We start from the raw sequence: 23,035 nt of genomic DNA on the forward strand, positions 1-23,035 counted from the left end.
CCGTAGAACTAAGAAGTGGTCAGTGTACGATAAAATGAATACAAAAGTATGAGAATGTGGAGATGAGAGGTTTCCGCTTCATGCCTCACTGCACCACGGCTTTAAGAAGTGGGAGAAAGGTCCGCTCACTGGCCCTATAACCTCACATAATGATGATTGGTCTCATCCAGGGACATTTATTATCTAGAGAGAGAGAAAAGAAGGACTTCTGCCGTCGGAATCACGGCCACAAAGCCACCATACCTCCTAAAGCCTCCTGATGGAGTGTTCAATAATCTAATGCTCCGAGGCGACAATTACAAGCCAGGCGGCGAGCACGACAGTGAGGGGGGGGGGGGGGGGTTTGGACTGAGATTGCTTAGCAACAGCGTCCGACTCAAGCAAGTAAAAAAGAAAAAGGAGGAGGGGGAAAAGCAGCACCACAGAGACTTTGTAAAGTATCGTTAATCAAAGTCTCTCACATAGTATATACAGTATAGGCTCTGTTTGTGCGTTCGGCCGGCCTCCACATTTAAACCTCACTTGCCCCTTTGTATTTGCTTGGAAATAAAAGATTATTTAAAATGTGCCCAATAACACTAAGTCACAGCAGCGCATTCAATGTTTGTGTTAACACAATGTTTGTGTTTACACAAATCCTCAAAGCTGGACATAGGGGAGGGCCCCTCAAAAAAAAATTGTGTAATCAATAATCGCTAAGAAGATAAGATAGTTTGTTGCTTTCGAGTGAAAACCTCATATATGCAAAACTTGTACTTTTTAGAATTCAAATTCAAATATAGCAAAAGAACTAGCTACCGGTACTCGTGTGACACTGTATTATGACGAGGCGAGGTATAGGGTTTACGAATTCAAAAAAAAATTGGCTTCTGCCCGACACAGACGCCTCGCAGCCTGGTTGTTTGGAGTAAAAGATCTTCATGCGGAAACGAACAGTTGACAGTGCAAACTGCAGATCCATCTCCTACCATGTCCCTGAAGGACATTCCACCTGTTTACACATTCTCCTCCAACACTCGCTCTGTCCCGGTCTCACCCCAGTCTCCCATACCTTCTTCTCCAATCTCTCAACATCAGTTCAACTCAATTCCCTTCAGCTCTACCCTTCCACTCCATTCAATCGGCATTTCGTCTGTGTGAGGTGGAGAGATTATACATCGCTTAAAAAAACAGAGAGGCAGATGAATTGGATTCCCCCCACAGGACAATAATGCATATGAGGACAGCGAGCTATTATGGACAGACAGACAGAGACAGAGACAGAGAGAGAGAGAGACAGAGACAGACAGATAAATAAGTGTTTCCCAAACTTTTTTTGTTGTAAATAACTTTTTCATCCAAGGCACCCCTGAATGACATTGTTACTTTAAATTAATAGAACCTTACATTTATGTCATATTACGGTACGTACATTATGCAAATCTTTCCTCCTAGGATACAATAATGTGTCACAACACTTCAGAGAATAGTAGTTTCCACGATGACAAAGTGAAAATAACTTCATACTTGACATTTAATCACTTCAACCGCAGCATCTCTGTTCTGGGGGGGAACACCAACAATAGCATTAGCATATTTTTGCAGAGGAGAACCGAACCACCAAAGTGGCTAAACTGAAGTGATATTGATCATTCCAAATATTATCAAAGTATTCTACGGCACCTTAGGGTGCTATACAGCACCCACTTTGAGAACTACAGGGATAGATAGATAGACCTTTATTTGATCCCGTGGGGGAAACACAAGTTGGCCAAGTGCCAATGGCAGTAGGCTACGGCAGTGAGAAGCACAGAGCAGATACAGAGAGAAGGAGATACAGCCGAGGGTAGCAACAAGATACTAACAGAGATCCAATAAAAGTAACAATATTCGTCCTGAAGGGAGACGAGAAATGTAATTTCCTCCTCAAGTATAGAAACATAGCAGGAAGAGGATGGTCTATGGACACTTAATGAAATCATCAGCTTTCTGGCCTGCTCTTTGCTGTTTTAAAAGCATCCATTTGGGGGGCCAGGAACTCACTATCAACACATGTATCTATCCGTGTATAAGCCTTAAGTCAAACGTCTCCATTATGGGAAGGGAGTGTGCTAACCCGCGCGTACGTGCGTGAGTACGTGCGTGTGTGTGTGTGTGTGTATGTGTGTGTGTGTGTGTGTGTGTGAGCACATGCCCTAAGGGCATGACTGTAGACCAGCTCTGTGGCAGAACTTAATGAACAGATGGTATAGTCAACAGATGGTTGAGAGGCTATCTCTGCATGCCCCGAAGAAGTGAAGAAAGACGTGGTGCGCGAGCGCGTGTGTGTGGGTGGACAGAAATAATTTGTTAAAATGTGTGTGTGCGTGCGTGTTCATTTGTGTTTTGTCCGAGTCAACAGGACAGCAGGGAAACCTGCCAGACATTGTGTTTAGCCTCAGATAACTCTAAAGCAGGGGGTAAAACAGTTTCATAGCTTGTAATTTGTCTAAAGACATGTCTTAAATAAATACGCCTGTTACCAGTTATCTTCAGAATATGAATAACTGTGTGTGATAGCTGATAGGAAAATATAACCACGCATTAGGGCTCAAAAAGTCTGGACACATTCCAGGTGTCTTCAGGGTGTTCTCTTTGACTGTTCTCTTTGTCGCTGAAACTAAAACTGAAACTAAAATGAGCCTCCCTTAACATCAAAGGTGCTTTTGCAATAATATTTCATTTGAACTCCGGCCATGGTGTGACAAAATATCTGAAATATTATATTTTTACGAAGGCCGTTCTCTCCTCAAATATGTGGTTCAAATGTATCGTTTCAGTTTGAATTGATAAGAAATACCCATGCTGTGAGCAGACAGAGTATTTGCCCAAAGATTACGATCTATACGCGTCATAACACAAAAAAACATAAAAGTGTTGTGAGCTTGTAGATCTGCCATTGTTTTGCTGAATGTCCCCCCCCCCCCCAGAATAGGCTGGGGTTCAAGTGGTTAACAAAATTAACTGGTGCAGCAGTGGTGCAGATATAACTGATAGATGTAACATAGAATATAAAATATAGCATTATGCATAATACAACTGTATAATCTAGATACAATTTGGCATAAGGTGCCCTCAATTGTGATACTCGGAACAACATGACCTCTTACATTTTATATTCCTGTTCTGGGAAGAGTAAAGGATATAATGAATCATCTCAACTGCAGTACTGCATGTCATTCTGGGTAAACTTACTGAGCTTGTTGAACTAGGGGTTCAACAAGGGTTCAAGGGGTTGTATTAGTATTATTCTGTCTTGCCATATACGTAGTATGCATTTAATATCAACAAAGCACTGCAGTGACCGACCGTCTGTGTCTGTCAGTCTCTGTTTGTCAGTTGGTCGATGCTCTTCTCCCTTGAGAATATGTCTGTCTGTCTGTCTGTCTGTCTGTCTGTCTGTCTGTCTGTCTGTCTGTCTGTCTGTCTGTCTGTCTGTCTGTCTGTCTGTCTGTCTGTGTCTATGAAACATAAGATTAGTATAGAGAGAAGTTCAAGTAACAGTGAAACCTCTGTGAACTCAATAAACGGCAAATAATGTGCACAGAAAACTCCAGAAGAGATTAACACACTTAACAAACAACAACTTCTTTATTCCAGGAGTTGGGGTGTTAAAAGACTGATTATGGTTATTAATGCAGTGGTATAGCTTACAGAGACCAGCGGTTCTCAAACTTTGCCATGTCAAGGACACCCAAATGTGCCATTTGAAAATACGGTAGTTAATTTGGAGAAGATTCCCATTTCTAAATTTGGAGTATAAAGTGTCAGTATAACTCAACCATCGATGGTAGAATTGTCTGGGGGGAGGCTGGTAAAAATTGGTCAGGTCCGGCGCTGTGTGTGTGTGCGTATGCGTGTGCATGCGTGCATGCTTGTTTGTGTGTATACCAGCAGGGAGAATGTGGGTTGAAGCTAGTAGTGATTGAGTACGGGTCTCCTTCAAACTCCACCATGAAGGTGTTCTATAATCAGGCATTTAATCCTCAGCTGCAGCAGCACGACTGCTTAGTGGGCACTAATGGAAGGCTGAGGTTGCTCAAGGCCTTCCCAGGTGTGTCTGTGAATGGAAAAGCCCAGTTCACATTAAGGACTCACAACAAGAGACGAGCTGAGTCCGGTGACTGCTCCCTTTTGAAACGCTCTAAAGTGTTCGTCATGGCCCACTCATCTATGAGTGCCTCAAAGCAGACCAGGGGTAGAAAACTGTCGTTCCCTGATGTCATCGCTAGGGACACAGGCATCAGTAAGCAGGAACTGGGGATGGCAATGAAGGACCGGGAAGTCTGGCGTAATATTGTGAAATCCACGATCTCGACCGCGGTCGAAAAATGATGATGATGATGACCATATACATGATTTTAGGGAAGGTCCCCTGTTCTCACTCAACAGTAAACAAACCAACATACAGCATACGTGTATACAGGGTAACTGCACATTTCTAAAGTGACAATTTTGTCATGGATGTTGGATCCAGAGTTCAGGGTGTAATGGTTATGGATGTTTGATCCAGAGTGGGGTGTATGTAATGGTCATGGATGTTGGTTCCAGAGTGGGGTGTATGTAATGGTCATGGATGTTGGATCCAGAGTTCAGTGTATGTAATGGTCATGGATGTTGGTTCCAGAGTTCAGGGTGTATGTAATGGTCATGGATGTTGGATCCAGAGTTCAGGGTGTATGTAATGGTCATGGATGTTGGTTCCAGAGTTCAGGGTGTATGTAATGGTCATGGATGTTGGATCCAGAGTTCAGTGTATGTAATGGTCATGGATGTTGGATCCAGAGTTCAGTGTATGTAATGGTCATGGATGTTGGTTCCAGAGTTCAGGGTGTATGTAATGGTCATGGATGTTGGTTCCAGAGTTCAGGGTGTATGTAATGGTCATGGATGTTGGATCCAGAGTGGGGTGTATGTAATGGTCATGGATGTTGGATCCAGAGTTCAGTGTATGTAATGGTCATGGATGTTGGATCCAGAGTTCAGTGTATGTAATGGTCATGGATGTTGGTTCCAGAGTGGGGTGCATGCAATGGCCTGCACTGACAAAGTGTTCTCTCCTTGATAAGGCCAATAGCAGCAAAACATCATTATCTCACTGCGATCTATTCATTACCGTTGGAATCTGTTCATTAGCGTGATGTCAGAGCTGTTTTGGAAGTGCACACAACTGTGACTTTGAATTACAGTGGATGTGGTGGAGTCGCTCTAATGAAACTCTGAAGAGATATTAATTGTAACACAGATAACCAATATTAATATGCTCAAGGAAATTACTGCGACTAAGTGTTGTTCAGTTAATTAATAGAGCAAGTCTGTATAGAATACAGAATGGAAAAACTACAGCGGGTGGTTCTCAAAGTGAGGTCTGGGGACCCCCAGGGGTCCTTGAGGGGGTCCCAGGGTCTCCCTAGCACCTTTTTAAAATATAAAAATCTATTTTAACCTATATCTATTTTTATCCTTATATTACATTGATTATTTGAAAATAGCTGTCTATGATCTTGCAATGTGTTACAATGCGGCGCATATTTAAATATCTTTGAAACATTTTAACACCACAAATCTGGTCCCTGGTACAAAATATTTTAGGATGGGGACTGGATCCACGGCCTAATACATATTAAAGAGGTTTGAGAACCACTGATTTACAGTATCCATCTATACAATACACTATGCAGGCTATTGAGCTTTTTGTAGCTTCATGTAACCAAATGTACCCATCGTGGCAGTGGATGCCACGATGCCAGATTGCGGCCGTATTGAGTTCACAAGTTCCCTCCTCCTGCCTGCATCTGGGCTCTCTCAAGCAGAAACGATGAACCCGAAGCAGCGGGACAAAAATCTCCATAATAATTTCGAGTTGTAGTCTTGTTAGGTTGTGTTTACATTTGCGCTTTGACACAGCTTCAATACGTCATATCGCTCCGATCAGAACGGTTTCGGAGTACATCATCTCTGCCCGAGAGAGACCAGATGGGAGCAGGAGGAGGAACTCACTACTCAGGTTATGAAAATGGGTCCATGGCCCAAAATTGTTTGCGACCCTAAGCTTGGGAAACACTGGTCTATAATAGCTGAGCTTCAACTTTGAACTCTCCCTATGCATTGTATGTTGTGTCAAGTCATTACCAGTTCCACTAAGTCCTGTAATCCTGGATATTACAGGCCTGCTAATTGCATGCCTATTGCCTACTGTAAGTCATCAAGCATTCAGCATAGTTGCTAATTGCATTAATGAGCCTATAATCCTTTATATACGTATATATATATTTAAATAACTATTAAACTGTATGTACAGCCCTATAATTCCATATTGGACCCACTCATTAGAGAACTTATAATAATATCATTGTGTCCAACAACTATATGATGTGTCATTATCAGTGCTGGCTATGAATGAATCACTCCTCACGGAAGACGAAAACTTTGACATTGACGGAAGATGAAATCTTTGACCCTCCCAGGGAGGGAAAAAGTACAACTTTAACAATCCAAAATATATACAGTCAGGTCCGGAAATATTTGGACAGTGACACAATTTTCATAATTTTGGCCCTGTACGGTACCACAATGGATTTGAAATGAAACACTCGAGATGCAATTGAAGTGCATAATTCCAGCTTTAATTTGAGGGTATTTACAACAAAATTGAAAGAAGGGTTTAGGAATTGCAACAATTTTCAAACATAATCCCCTCATTTTAAAGGACCTTAAGTAATTGGACAAATGAATATAATCATAAACAAAATGTTCATTCTTAATACTTTGTTGAAAAGCCTTTGCAGGCGATGACTGCCTGAAGTCTAGAACCCATGGACATCACCAAACGCTGGGTTTCCTCCTTTTTGATGCTTTCCCAGGCCTTGACTGCAGCTGTCTTCAGTTGTTGTTTGTTTGCAGGTCTTTCTGCCTTAAGTTTTCTCTTAAGCAAGTGGAATGCATTCTCGATCGGATTCAGATCAGGTGATTGACTCGGCCATTGTAGAATTTTCCATTTCTTTGCCTTGTAAACCTGCTGGGAAGCTTTCGCAGTATGTTTTGGGTCATTGTCCATCTGTATGGTGAAGCGCCGTCCAATCAACTTTGCTGAATTTGGCTGAATCTGAGCAGACAGAATGTTCCTATAGACTTCAGAATTCATGAGGCTGCTTCCGTCTGCTGTCACATCATCAATAAACACTAGTGACCCAGTGCCATTGGAAGCCATGCATGCCCATGCCATCACATTGCCTCCACCATGTTTTACAGATGATGTGGTGTGCTTCGGATCATGAGCCGTTCCAAGCCTTCTCCATACTTTTCTCTTCCCATCATTCTGGTACAGGTTGATCTTAGTTTCATCTGTCCAAAGAATGCTGTTCCAGAATGATGGGAAGAGAAAAGTATGGAGAAGGCTTGGAACGGCTCATGATCCGAAGCACACCACATCATCTGTAAAACATGGTGGAGGCAATGTGATGGCATGGGCATGCATGGCTTCCAATGGCACTGGGTCACTAGTGTTTATTGATGATGTGACAGCAGACGGAAGCAGCCTCATGAATTCTGAAGTCTATAGGAACATTCTGTCTGCTCAGATTCAGCCAAATTCAGCAAAGTTGATTGGCCGGCGCTTCACCATACAGATGGACAATGACCCAAAACATACTGCGAAAGCTTCCCAGCAGTTTTACAAGGCAAAGAAATGGAAAATTCTACAATGGCCGAGTCAATCACCTGATCTGAATCCGATCGAGAATGCATTCCACTTGCTTAAGAGAAAACTTAAGGCAGAAAGACCTGCAAACAAACAACAACTGAAGACAGCTGCAGTCAAGGCCTGGGAAAGCATCAAAAAGGAGGAAACCCAGCGTTTGGTGATGTCCATGGGTTCTAGACTTCAGGCAGTCATCGCCAGCAAAGGCTTTTCAACAAAGTATTAAGAATGAACATTTTGTTTATGATTATATTCATTTGTCCAATTACTTAAGGTCCTTTAAAATGAGGGGATTATGTTTGAAAATTGTTGCAATTCCTAAACCCTTCTTTCAATTTTGTTGTAAATACCCTCAAATTAAAGCTGGAATTCTGCACTTCAATTGCATCTCGAGTGTTTCATTTCAAATCCATTGTGGTACCGTACAGGGCCAAAATTATGAAAATTGTGTCACTGTCCAAATATTTCCGGACCTAACTGTAACTTATACCATATCCCTGTTCATTTTTCTCCTCTTTCCTCTCTTGTGGTCTCATTCTTTTACTCTCTGTTCCTCTCTCTCGTTCGCTCAGTGCCCCCTTTCTCTTGAACACTCCTCTCCCTTTCCATTTCCTTTGATCCTTGGCTCCCTTCACAGTGGGCGGGTTTACGGCTGGCAGGCGTCAACCAATCAGATTGCCGGGGGCAACTAGGGTCAGTTAATGACAACAGCTGCCAAGGATACACAGCAGGCGAGCTGACCCTCAGAAATCCTCTATTACACTGATAAACAGTAGCAGACTGAGTGGGGAAGGATAGAGAGAGAGGGGGAGAGAGAGAGAGAGAGAGAGAGAGAGAGAGAGAGAAAGAAAGAGAGAGATGTTGTTTTGGTGTTGTCATTGTTAGTGTGAAAGTGACTGCCTCTGTGTTTCGATGTCAATTGCCCGGAAGGAAGCCGTGCCACGAGAGAAACAGACAGGCCTTGGGCGGATATAAAGAGAGACCCAAACCAAACCGAATTATGCAAAACAACAAGCACAGGAAAAAGTCAATTTAGATTTACAAAGACAAGAGGGGAAAGAAAGTGTGAAACAAACACCAGGCGGGCAGGAAAACAAGTGAAAGGGAATTTGACTGACTGATTCTTGCAGCAATTCTCTGCCGCAGCGGTTCTGCAAAAAAAGTCATGTTCCCTTCCTGCCGCCTTCAGACTCACTCTGTCTGACTCACTCTGAGACTCTCCCTCTCTCTCAATCTCTCTCTCCCTTTTTTGTTTTAATTCAACATCCGATGATGCTAAGTTAATCTGCTTTTAATTAGCTAGGGTTAGCGAGAGAGAAGGAGACGCATGGAGGGGGAGAGTGAAAAGAAGGGATGGTTGGAAGGAAAACAGGAGATGGAGGAGCTTTCCAGAAGAGAGGTGTGTGTGTGTGTGTGTGTGTGTGTGTGTGTGTGTGTGTGTGTGTGTGTGTGTGTGTGTGTGTGTGTGTGTGTGTGTGTGTGTGTGTGTGTGTGTGTGTAAGAGAGCAAGCGAGAGAAACAGAGAGAGAGAGAGAGAGAGAGAGAGAGAGACCCATGGGAAATAAAATGAAATGGAGAAAGTCAATAGAGCTGGCAGCATGCCAAGGCTAGGCACACAAACAGCTAGCCTCTAATGTGTGTGTATTTGCCGAATCTGTTACAGCAGCCTGCAGTGTGTGCCTGCATGCAGTGAACGTGTCCTGTCCAATGTGTCCATGTGTGTGTGTGTGTGTGTGTGTGTGCGTGTGTGTGTGTGTGTGTGACTGTGTGTATGCCTGATCGGTGTGATTCATATTATGACTATTATCTCCGTGTATGCATGCCATGCGCAGGAGTGCGTGCGTGCGTGCGTGCGTGCGTGCGTGCGTGCGTGCGTGCACATGTGTCAGATCAGAGAACTTCAGGGAGCCTACATGCCAGCCTCTTGTATCCATTCATTGTCATTGACACTAAAACTATGACAAAAAATGTTAGTCGGCTTTATACTGACAATTTCATCAACAAATGAAAAACTAGACTAAAATGTTAGGGAGGAACTATAGTGGAGAAGAGATCCAGTAGAACTAAAGGACAAGTCATGTCATGCTCGGTTGTATGCTGAAAACAGTCCATTTGGTGAGATCATGTGTATCCCCTCAGGTGTCCCAAATTGATAAATCAACACAGGACTTTACTGTGGGTAAAGGAGAGCCGTCTAATGGAGAGTTGTGTCAATGAGGGGACAGAAACAGCGCCGGCCAAGTTGTTCATCATCATGTACTGTACTGTAACTCCAAGTAGCACACAACGCTCCCCATGCAGTGCATTCCGTATAGACCAGTTCAGGACTTTGTCACAATTCGCTATGTAGAAGTCTATGTAGAAGACATGGCCCCGATGAAGTGAGCAGAGGAGGTCTACGCAACTCTCCTTATATGGCTCTGGGCCGTAAAGGATATGAGACACAGTGGGAGGGCTGATTTGTTTGGGGAAGTGTTCATATTTATTTATTTATTTTAGTTTTCTTCCTGTCACAACAATGGACTTGTATTGTGCTACAGACAGCGGGAAGTTCGAAAATCAATGGATAGAACTCCATGACTAAGTACCCACACTCTTTGTTAGTTGAGGCATGCATTCAGTATGGTGAACGTCGTCACTGAGTTCACCTCAGAAAACCGATTCAATGTATACAGTCACAATCATTTCGAAGGTTTTGGGAGAGAAAAAACACCCTACACGTAATATTGTCTTATAATTGTAATCCTCTTTTATAATCTGTTCCTTGTTTCAGTTTTCTTTTGTTTTGTTACCCGTCTAGGAGCTACAGATAGAAATTAGCATTACTGTACTGTTAAGACTCTGGCATGTTTACTAGGGCTGTCAGTTCACCTCTATAATCCAATTCGAATTTCATTGCTTCATTATTTGTAATTTTCGAAAATATTCGAATATTTACATTGTTTATTTTAGCTCATATTTAGCCTATAATAATACAGAATATAATACTATGCACGTTCTGTCCACTAGAGGCCCCCCCCTTCCAAACGACAAAGCAGTACTTTCAGCACACGTAATAATGGTTTTCACGCACCAACGCACGAAAATCGAGCCTCCGAAAATATTTTCGAGACATTTCGACGTTTTTGACCGCGTGCTCAGCCTTTGCAATCAGGGCCCTTGTCACCTTCGTGTAGCTGGCTAGTCTCCGCTCATTTATCACCGGGCCACTAAGCCGTCTCTATTACGGTCGCGAGGCCACGGGGTCCGGAACCCGGCCCACATTCGCTCGAGACGTGAACGTGCACGTTTTCACATGCAGTGGAAGCGGCCGTTCTGACAGCCCTAATGTTTACATCTTATGCTGCATTCTTTACACTGATGTTCATTAATGTGTTCCGTTCATAACATAAACAAAGTAAACATGTCTTTGTATTGTCTTGGTGTTCTGTGCTCTGTGTTGTTTTTGATGGGTGTTTGAACAGGCTGAAGAAGATGAATGTCCTTCGGGACAATAAAGATTATTATTATTATTAAAGCAGTGCCCACGTGAAAATCTTGAATTTGTGTGTGCGTGTATCTCCATATTTAGTCAAACAGTCATAGGAAGTGGGTGCCGTAATAATATTACAATTTACAATTTAGGCATTTAGCAGACGCTTAATCTAGTCATCTAGAATCATAACTAAACCAGACAGTAGATTATCCAAAGAAAATAAACAATCTGTACATTGAAACTAAACTAAAATGTGCTCAATTGAAATCTTGAAGGAAAAAGAAAGTGGCCACACAGACTGATAGCCAATGTGCCAATACCTTATTTGGGACGCAGGGTGTGTGTTTTTCAGTGTGTGCGGCCACAGTCTTGTTCCTTCAAGATTTCTATTGAGTTCATACTCTCCAGTGGACCGGAACCAACACTACAAGAGCTTTGGTGTGCGTAAGCATCCTTGTGCAGTTGTGCACAATAATGACCTGGCGTCTGTCTACATAACATGCTATCTAAATTACATGTTTAGCCTTTGCATAAGCCTGCAAGGTCGTCGGGGCTAGGGCAAGTGCTACGGGCTAAGGAGGGACTCTGAAGAGGGGGGGCTTGGAATGAGTCTGCAGTTCAAATTGCATTGGGGAGTTCATTCCATAGCTTGGGAGCCAGAAGGGAGAAGAGTCTGGGACGCGTGGAGTGTTGTCCGGTAAATGGTAAATGGTGCATTTATATAGCGGCTTTATCCAAGGCGCTAGATTGTGCATTACATTCACCCATTCACACACGCATTCATACACGGATTGCAGCGGAAGCCATGCAAGGTACCAACCAGCACATCGGGAGCAATTTGGGGTTCAGTGTCTTGCCCAAGGACACTTCGACATGTAGACAGGAGCAGCCGGGATTCGAACCGCCGACCCATGGATCATTAGACGACCTGCTCTACCTCTTGAGCCAGTCGCCCGTCCGGGATGTTTTAGTAAAGCTTCTTCCAACTTCTCTGTATTAGCTAATCTGAGCCAGCGGGATGGGTTGGATCAGGCTTTGAAGGTAATATCTAACGTTATTATTACAGTGTTATTGTGTATTACTAACAACGGGTACAGCAAATACAGGTATTTGCACAACAGGTCATTTCATTGACTTTCACCCAGCTGCTGGACTGAAGGAGCAGCTGCTACACGATGGACATCACATCTCTCACAGGCTGATGGTTTGATGTTAATTACCAGAGTTCTCAACACCACTGCACAATTGGCTGCCTTCTCAAGGGGTGAATTGTGGAATTAAACCACATAAATACTAACGCCACGAAAACAGCATCTACGCGTGCCGCCAATCCACTACAACCAAACACAGCCATTAGAAACATTTAGCTTCTGTTCCATGCCGCCAAGGCCATTTCAGAACCTTTAAATCTTGTTGTGTTTAATCCATTAAGACCTGAGGCCAATTCTATAACTGCCTTCTAAATCAGTAGCTCTTACACATTCACGATTGTTCGAAGACGTTCAGAAATAGCAGATGTACAAGCTCGCAGCACAAGCTCGCAACACAAGCTTGCAGCGTGACACAAAGGGTATTAAGAATTTTTTAATTGCCAATTACACAAACATCTCAAATTCTCTGTCTAACACAATTACGTTGTTCTTGTTTTGTTGTAACGTGGCTGCACGGAAAACAAAGGGGCTCTCCTCCACATTTGAATGAAGGTTCAACAAATGAAGAAACAAAGTGTTTGCCACATTCAAGGCCAAGCTGAAATGCATTACACCGAACGAATAAGAAGAGGTGCAAACACAGTTCACCCTGCAGGTTCCTACCTTTCATGCCGAACTTGGATCGTCGTCCATACTTGTTGATTAACACAAAGAGGACGACCAGGACGACGCAGCCGAACCCGGCTAGACCCACAGCGATGGAAACCTGGAGACGAGAGGTCTTGTTATTTATTGGTGTATAAATAGTGTTACACCGGAGAGATGTGTCTGAGCTGCCTACCGTGTTATTTATTGGTGTATATAGTGTTACACCGGAGAGATGTTTCTGACTCAAACTTTTCCAAAACCAGTGGAGCTGGTATCAATATAATGTACCATTTATATATGGGACAAATCCATTTCCTCTTTCTGCCATTTACACACACACACACACACACACACACACACACACACAGCTAAACCTTAGCCGTAACAGTTATCTTTTCCCAGTCAATTACAGGAGAAAGCTGAACTCAATTACATTTCAAACCAACTCTCAGCAGCTCCACAGCCATGAGGGAATATAGACAGATAGAGGAAAATGAACGAAGGAATGGAGAGGAGAGGATAGAAGAGGGTTTTAAGAGTTTAAAAAATAACCACGCCAGTATGAGTTATTTCTTTCTTTCTTTCTTTCTTTCTTTCTTTCTTTTTCAAGTTCATCGAGTATACATAAAGTACTGTATGGGAAAGATGATTAAGCTGACAGCTGTGCGTTTCACACTTCCAAAGGAAACAGGAGATGAAGCCAGTGAACTCCCCTTACACCGACTTCCTGCTACTCAACTCCAACTCAGTCACCATAACGACGTGTTGCATTTACAAATCTTTTGTTGTTCGATGGGGTTTTAAATGTGACACTATAGAGTGGTTACCATGACAACACCCGTGATGTGCATGTGGGTCAGAAAGCGCCCCAGGTGAAGGACACGTCCCGTGCACTCACACATCCTTTAGTCTTAAAATGCTTTTCTTTCATCACGGCTGCAAATTATATCAACCATAGAAATTAAATTCATATAATTTTCATGGAAATACAACAGTGACGATGTGAAGCTGCAATGGCTATGGTACACAGTAAAATACTCACTGTTACATTATCCGCTCAGAGTCTCTCAGAGTTAAATAAACTGTTATGATTTCACCATTTATCCATAGCAATAACCACATTTGGCGTAGACGGAAAAAGGTGGTCCAACTACAGTTGCAACTCAGGTCCATTTTCTTAAGACGAGAGGGTTTAAATAAGCCGGCTGCAACAAGTGTGTGACTGTAAACACGTAAGTAGGGTACATTTGCTGTATACTGAAGCTATTCAAAAAACTAGATTTTTGATATATTCTTGAAAACATTTGAAAACGTTTGAAGAATAAGTGTTTGCCTATAATGACGTGTCCATAAAAAGTGGGTCAGGTTGAAAAGCAGCTAAAGAAAAACGTTTTAATTTAATTTAATCTGTATTTATTTTTCTGACATTTTGACCACTCACCCCAAAGGTGTATTCCTCAGGCCGATGTGTCACTGTGTTGGTTGGGGTCGGGGTTCCTTAGAGACGAACACAACACACGGCTGAGCTTTACAATCAATCACAAGAGTAGGCTATTGTCTTGCTACTGTATATGAATTGTGCATCGTCTGATCTGCAAATGGTGAACATGAACATACTTAACCATACTTAAGCATAATCTTAAACATACTGTCAAGATAAACAGATTCCATCAAACATTGAACGCGTAGACTCTCGTATAGCCAGACAATCTCTATATCGTTGCTGTCGGGCAGAAACGTCTCATCTCCATATTTTTTAATTAACGCCACACTTGATCATCATACTACAGCGTCACACACACGTATCAAAAGTAGCAGACCCACAAGCTCGAAACGCAGCGCTGCGGCGTGTTGTGAGCGGCGTGTAGATCGGCTATTTTCGGCACAGCTAAGTATAAATCAAATCAGGCATTAAGACGCCACCTACTATAATTTGTATAGTAGGTTTAGTGATTGATTGATTGATTGATTGATTGCATTTTTTCCCAGTATGTAGAATGGGTACATTTCAAGTTATATTTAGTCAAGACTAAAACTAGACTAAAACTAAAACATTTCAGATTACTAAAATATGTCTAAATGTAAATAAAGTCTAGTCTAGGACTAAAAGTCAAAAACTAGACTAAAACTAAAACATTTCAGATTACTAAAATATGTCTAAATGTAAATAAAGTCTAGTCTAGGACTAAAAGTCAAAAACTAGACTAAAACTAAAACATTTCAGATTACTAAAATATGTCTAAATGTAAATAAAGTCTAGTCTAGGACTAAAAGTGAATCAAAATGTCAAACTTAGCAGTGAAACAGAGAATGTGAGTGAAGTGAGTGTATATAGATGGAAGGTCATTTGCGTTACAGGACTGCTTCGGGGATGCAGGATTTCCTGTCGAGCTTTATTAATGAGGTTGATGATGCTTTCAGGTGCCAGATGGTTTGCGTGCTTTGGTGACAGTTCCAGTGACAAGAGAACACATGCAACCAATCACCACACAGTATGAAGTCATAGACAAGGCCTGCATGACAGGACAACAATGATGTCGCTTTTGACCAGAAACCTTGTATCTCCATATTTAAACTTTTTGTTGTTGTTGTTGTTGTAAATTAAAAGTAGGGGTAAGTGATATCTTTTTGCTATAAAGTGTGTTTCAAGAACAGGGGTCGCCCGTCTCTCTCTTTTAATGAACAGAAAATGCATTTTCAGGTAGCACATCCACAATTTCAAATAAATAAAGTACTCACATTTCCACTTTTTGAGGGTCGCTAGCCCCTCCTATATACAGCTTTAATGTTTGTCTTTCAACGATGCTTGTTTAAGAAAACACCATAGACAATACAGAGAAATGTAATGTTTGTTTCGAGGACAAACACCCGTTGCTTAAACAAACATTATGTTGTAATTGATGTAAGATGATAAGAGCGCCCCTCACTTCACACAGGAGTGATTATTTATTTCTATGTGGTGTGCTTGCAGATCAGCTATTTTCACAATTTCGAATAGTTTTTTTATGTAATAATCTAAGAGGAGACAGTTTTGGATTCACAAGGATTGCCCCTGACAGCAATGATATGCTTCAGTGAAAATGGTTTCCACACAGCCTCGGGAGAGACAAAATTTAACTTCTCAGAGGAACTACTCCAATTTTAGATTATGCCTTAAAAAAAAAGAAATCCCTGTGTGCAATTTTAGGCCACAAACATTAACGGGGAGTCGTGTTTCTGTGATGAATACATCACAAGGCACCGTATGACTACATGCACAGGCGCTAATCAAATAAAAAGTTAAGCTAGCGTGAAAGTCACAAGGCTTTTTTCGTATGTGAGCCTAGGGGATATAGCGCAGTGACGCTAACCGATGTTGACAACCCTGATAAAGGAAACCCTAATGCTATGATGAGATTCACACAAAAGAAGAATTACTTACCATAATCATAATCGATATCTGGACAAACGAGAGAGAGGGGAAAAGAGAGAAAGGGAGAGATGGAGACAGGGGTAGAGATATATGGAGAAGAAATAAATGGGGAGATGGGAGACAAAAAAGGCAGGGTATGTCAGTGTTGTGTTCAGCTGATCAAAGCATTTATAACTGTGTGAAAATAGCCTGTCAGAGAATATTATAACACCTAGTTAACACAATCTCCACCTCTTGTCTATAAATATAAACCATTAACCACACGTTCTCACTTATATGAATAGAAAGCTCATCACACCATGACTTTGCCTCACAGCTGGAGATACAGTACTGTGTAAGTACTGTACTAGTACTGTATAGGCCTATAAATGTTACAGTTAGGAAAGCAGTAGGATTGGGATAGGTGCGTGTCCATTTAGCTTAGTAGCTTTTTTCCCCTGGTCTGAGGGCACTAGCTTCCCGTTTTGCCGTTTTAAGTATAACGAGAAGAACAAGAGAAAAACTAAATAATCTAAACAAAAAATTGTGTTTGTTTCACGCCATAAGACACACCCGAATCGTAGCGAAAAACGAGCAATCCTTTCCAGATCTTACGTGTTTTCGACATAGAACGTAACATTATAGTATGTTAGGTAGTTAGTTAGTATGCTTTAGTTTAGTGAACAATAAACCCAAAATAAACCCCTTGCAGGTTTTTCCACACACCTGCATCAAACGGCTTATCGAGGAAGTGGCCATATACCATCCTGGAGGCCACGCCCAGGAAGTTACTAGCCTCCAGTGTGTAGTTGCCGTTGTTGTGATGCGTTGGGTTTTTAAAGGTAAGGCAGCCCTCCAAGTAGTCCTGGTAGATCTCCATCTCTGTGCGCACATATTCACTAGCGGGAATCTCCTATACAGGGAGTGCAAAAGAGTAACAGAAAATACAAAAAGCAATATATTATATCTTGAACATGACATGGTGTACACAAAGTTACTAATCCATTGTAGTTGTTGTCCCAACAACAACTGCAATGGCACAGAGGACAGAGTAACCAACTTTCTCTCTTGAAGAATGCTGAGCCACGACAATACAACAACACAGTATCAAAGCAAGCATTCTGGGCAGTTTTTTCTGTAGCACAGATTGTATTAATTAGTTTTTTATCAAGTTGCCACAGGGAAATGTGAAGAAGAAATACTTCTGCACTTCTGGGAAACACCATAGTTGGCCTACAGTAGGAGGTGAAGCTGTGGTGACCTTTGACCTATTGAATTCTGTGACCAGAGCTCTTCCACCCGTCCAGACCAGCATTATTGCCGACTGTCCTTTGGGGGGGGACAAAAATGGCAATCCTTTCAACCAATGATCAAAACGTCACCACTAGTGACGTAAAATAGCGATTTTCACAGCTGTTACACTCCCTGGCTGCCACCAGCCAGTGCACACACAAGTAAACTGAACATATGGACACTTGACTTTACCAAGAGTAGCGACGCATTTTGAGCTTGTACTACTTAAATATATGTACTACTTATACTAAAATATACAGTTTTGGCAATATGAGGTTCAAGTCCACCGATGAGGTCTTTATCTATACCCTGCTTTGGTGGAACCACCGTAGGTTGGGGTGGGGTGACCCGCGCACGGTGAACTCTATGCACGTGTCATGGCGTCGCTCAGGCTCCTCTAGCTTCATGATGGTCGGAGGGACTGCAGAGGAGGAGAGATGAAGAGATGGAGATGGAGGGAGGGAGAGGGGGGGGGGTAGAGAGAGAGAAACGGACAGAGAGAGGTTAGTGTTGAACAGGGTTCATTTCGTGCTGCGACATATTGTGAGCTTGTAGATCTGCTATTTTCAGCACAAGTACCGTATAAATCAGGCATCACGACGCCATCAAGGCCTGCTAAAACTAGACTAAAAGTGAAACATTTCAGATGACAAAAAATGTGACTAAATTAAGTTTTATTCCAACGACTTTGACTAAAACTTCATAAAAAAAAAGCTGTCAAAATTTGAATTGAATTCCTGTGGCGCCCGCTGGCTTAGCGGTCTAGGTGCACATGCGCTGCGTGTTCGAGACCCGTTCATGAGGACCTTCGCTGCATGTCTCTCCCCGTCTCTCCCTCCCTCTTTCCCGTCTATCTTCACTTGAAACTTTTAATAAAAGGCAGACATTGAATTGATTCCATTCCCAGGGTAGCACAGGGAGAGAAAGAGGCAGAGAGAGCCCATCGAGGGGAATGTTGTTGTTGCGCTACTGTCAGAGGTGATCACAACACAATGCATTGTCATTACACCTCAGGTGCATTGTTGTCATAACTCATCTCTACGTACTCCAGAAAAGAGCAACAGTGATGATACATGAATGGGGATGAAAGGTGAGAGAGAGAGAGAGAGAGAGAGAGAGAGAGAGAGAGAGAGAGAGAGAGAGGGGGAAGGGGGGAAGCAAGATAAGGAATACAAAGTCCTTGATTTGCACCTGAATGTGCTGCTCTCATCACAATCTGCACCGATCGATGGATTGTGTGTGTGTGTGTGTGTGTGTGTTCCTGTTCTAGTGTTTCTTTCTGTTGTCTGACAAACCTCAGACGATATGTAAACATATTAACTACTGTTTACAGAAACATGCCGTCGTCAGGTTACAACCTCTGTTGCTGCTGTGAAACTCGACCACTGACCATTACATCCTTTATTGGCCAGGTTGCATCAAACGTCTAGATCTATGGGAGGAGTCCACTATATGTACTCTTTGGAACAAATTAAACTAATGACATGATATCTGGTGTCCTCCTTTAAAATAATTCTGTTCCCCAGGCCGAAATCTGTGCGTGCGTGCGTGGGGTGCATGTTGGGGGAGTCATTAATGCTGAACCATGTGTGTGGAGTGTTTTAAATGCATTCTGTAAATGGTATGGTTAGGGTGGTCACTGTATATTTAATTATTTATGCTATCCTCTGTGTATTTTCGAATACTGTTGCCTTGTAATGTGATGAGTGCATGCGTCATAGATGAGCAGGTGGTCATTTTTATACGTTGTTGGTATTAATCAGACTTTCTCTCTCTCTCTCTCTCTCTCTCTCTCTCGTCTAGTTTACTCTAGGTGCTGTATGGGAGAGGGAGACAGTGCACTTTATAAACTTCTCCAATCTTCACATGCATTATACGGTATCTGTGTTGACATTTGCGTAAGTAGCCAACTTGAAGCAGAGGGATAGCAGCTTGGCTAGCACTGCGTAGATCTCATATGCCAGTCTAACAGCCTGTGACCAATCGGTTAGTTGCACTGGATGGAGTATAGTGGACATTGTATCCCATACAGCCTGCAGGGACGGAGGGTCTGAGATTATGAGTTTACAAAGCTAACACAGTCGTCAGTCACCGAGTTCCTCGGCCTGCTGCACGAGAAACATGATCTACTGTAGTTGTTCTTGGCAAGACTAGCAGACAGACAGACAGACAGACAGACAGACAGACAGACAGACAGACAGACAGACAGACAGACAGACAGACAGACAGACAGACAGACAGACAGACAGACAGAGGACCGCTGTACACAATGCACCTTGTGAAATATCCTGCAAACTGATCCATTATACCTTTTTTATATTTCCGTCCACCTTTCTGCGTTTCTGCTCTCACACTTTTTTTTTAATCTTTTTTTTTGTGGCTTGCCTTTATTTTATATATTTTATGGAGGGATAGACAGTAGGCTGACAGGAAATGGGGAGAGAGATGGGGGGGGAGACATGCAGTAAAGGCCGTCGGGATCGGGAGTCGAACCCCCGGCACACTGCCAGACTGGATTACCAGCCAAGGTGCCTGGACCGCTGAGCCACGGCCCAGGCCACTGCTCTCACACTTCTGATATCATCTGTCTGTCTGTCTGCCTTTCTGCCTGTCTGCCTGCCTGCCTGTCTGCCTGTCTGCCTGTCTGTGTCTCTTCCTCCCTACATCTCAGCTGGGAATCACACCCACACTGATTAGGTCATAAAGAAATAAAATAAAAACCATGTAATTTGTCATAGTTTGGAGCTGGTGTTAGTTGTATCAGGATTGAACCATCATCTCGGTAATGTGCCATCATTTGTTTTGGACCACATACAGCGAGGATCTTCCCCAAATTAACAAAACAAATGTATAATTACCTTGTCAAAAGAAAAACAAAAGAAAGGAAAAGAAGAAGAAGAAGAAGAAGAAGAAAAATAAACATGCCAGCGTGCATAATTCTTGGGCTGTTGAAGTGAGCCAACTTCCACAGTCACACAGAGACACCCACGTTTGTCCCCCTGTGGATCTGATAAGCAGCAGCGCTGGCTGGGAGCCTGGAGGCGGACCAGTGTGGAGTTACTACATTCAATCGCATGCACCCCAATTATCTGGACTCCCGAGGAGTTACTTGCCACGGGCTATCGCACATATAACTACACTTCTAATAACAGGGACAGAGAGAGAGACAGGCAGACTCTTTAATGTTTTGTTGAAGATGCACAGCGCAGTTCAAAACATTCCTACGCCCAACATGGCTGAATTGGGAATGCGATGGAAATGCATTCAGGGGAGGGGTGTGGTGGTAGCCTCGGTCCCAGCCGTACTCATCTGCAAAGAGAAAAGCCTGGTCACAACCTAAGGCAGAGAGTGCATAGCCGGAAGTGTCGGGCTGGTCCGTCCGTCAGATGCATTTCCCCTGGATACGATATTTTTCGACCAATCACAACACTTGTTTCATACACGGAGAATGTAAACAGATTTGTAAAACGCCAACGTAATTTCCTTGAGCGGTATACTTCCGCCATAATCCCGCTACTTCCCCCAAATTCCAGCAATGCACTCTACAGCGTAGGTCCTGCCCAGCATGGTGTGGTGGAGGAGAGGAGATGAGAGGACATAGGCTAATTGTACAGTCCACCTAACGCACAAGTGGAAGATTTGTTTTGCTTTATTGCGACCACTGGTCGTATTTACTATGTCAGTCACTCGAAATCGCCATACATGGGAAAGCCCCCATGGTGGCCAGTTCTCGTGACATCACGTGACATCATCAGGGATGAAGATATCATAGTAAATGTGACCTGTCGCAATTAAGCCCATATATGGAGATCCCTGATGTCATCAATATTGGCCAGCAACTCTACATCTGACCTCAAACACCTAGATCTCCATATATGGATATATGTCAGAACCTGTTCTGACATTCCATATGTTGATGCTTCCCCACCCATCCTTCCTCTTCGATCCTTTCTCGTCAAAAATTCTCCCTTTTGTCTGATACCTGTCCAATCAAATTGTAGACGGTTCTAGACAAGTTCTCAACAAGAAAATTAAGGCCCGGCCCTCGTCAAACCCTGTACACTCAAGAGAATGTCCCCGCTACCACCCCTTAGATCTCCATATATGGAGCTGACCTGTTCTGACATTCCATATGTTGATCTGACCTCATCAAACCCTGTACACTCAAGACATGCTCCTTATATGGCCAGTACATAATTCATTCCATGTTGATCTGACCCCCCATGCCAAAGCGCCAGCTCTCGGCCAGCAGTCTGTCGTCAACGAGGCGGATGCGTGCACTCGAACTCGCCCATTAGGGCGAGGTCGCTTCTCGCCCTTAGGCGTCTTACTGGTATAGGTAAAGTGTAAGAATTATCTGAGTTTTATTAATATGTTATGTGTAAAAATAAATGACTGTCCCACACACTGATTACTGATTAGTGACAGACAGACTGAGCCCGGACCGAAGGCCCCCAAATATGTGACAAATTTGAAGCTTTGCGTGCCATGGTGTTTACCCGCAAAGTCTGCCGCCAGACTCAAAAGTAAAGTCAGGCCTTTCAAAAGGTTCAGGCTAGGCCACACAGCCTGAACGGCTGTTCAGGGCTGTGTGGCCATTGTAGTTGTTGTCCCAACAACAACTGCAATGGCACAGAGGACAGAGTAACCAACTTTCTCTCTTGAAGAATGCTGAGCCACGACAATACAACAACACAGTATCAAAGAAAGCATTCTGGGCAGTTTTTTCTGTAGCACAGATTGTATTAATTAGTTTTTTTATCATTTTATTTGGCCGTCTCTGCACACAAAACAACAGCAATACACTATCCCTTTATGGTGAAACACTATACTATGGCCAAGATGGAAAGGGGTTTCTAGGGCCATTACCATCATTACATTTGCAATGATTTTAATGGGCAATTCTGCAAACAATTATGACAAGCTTTTCCATGCAATATTTATAGTTTATAGCCCACCATCTAATCCATATTGATTTTGTCCCCTTTGCGTTTTCTGCCTTTATTGCAGGCGATATTACTCACCTCCAGTGCCTCAAAATATTGCACACCATAACCTTAAGCCACAGAAATAGGCACTACAGCTCTAACAGATCAATATATGACCAAGCGCATACAGAGACGCATGGCTCTGATATGATAAATATGATGCAGCCCGAGACCATAGATCTAGAAATGCCATTAATATCAGCAAGGCTTCGATAGCTGCCAGTGTTGTGATAGAACACCTGATGAGAAAATATTATTGCGACATTACAAATGCTATTCCAGCTCATAAGCAAGCATGTAATTATTTGGCAATATTGCACATTGGCAGCTAAATTACATTCCAGGAAAGAACAGACTGAACCTGGGATTTTA

General features: G+C 42.8%; 1 protein-coding gene across 1 annotated transcript in view; it reads right to left on the reverse strand.

Moving 5' to 3' along the window:
* The window catches only part of LOC310856988 (NT-3 growth factor receptor-like), a gene marked incomplete at its 3' end in the record, with an annotated part of 231,729 nt that overhangs the window by 93,808 nt on the left and 114,886 nt on the right, over positions 1–23,035 (reverse strand). The window contains exons 8-12 of the mRNA XM_083762577.1: positions 17,984–18,096; positions 17,109–17,295; positions 16,413–16,430; positions 14,433–14,488; positions 13,007–13,109 (exon numbers count right to left, since the gene is read on the reverse strand). Coding sequence (XP_083618703.1) covers positions 13,007–13,109; positions 14,433–14,488; positions 16,413–16,430; positions 17,109–17,295; positions 17,984–18,096 — 477 coding nt within the window. The remainder of the gene's footprint in view (positions 1–13,006; positions 13,110–14,432; positions 14,489–16,412; positions 16,431–17,108; positions 17,296–17,983; positions 18,097–23,035) is intronic.

This window comes from Protomyctophum parallelum (genome assembly GCF_964188405.1).
Source record: "Protomyctophum parallelum genome assembly, chromosome: 4".
NCBI classification, from domain to species: domain Eukaryota; kingdom Metazoa; phylum Chordata; class Actinopteri; order Myctophiformes; family Myctophidae; genus Protomyctophum; species Protomyctophum parallelum.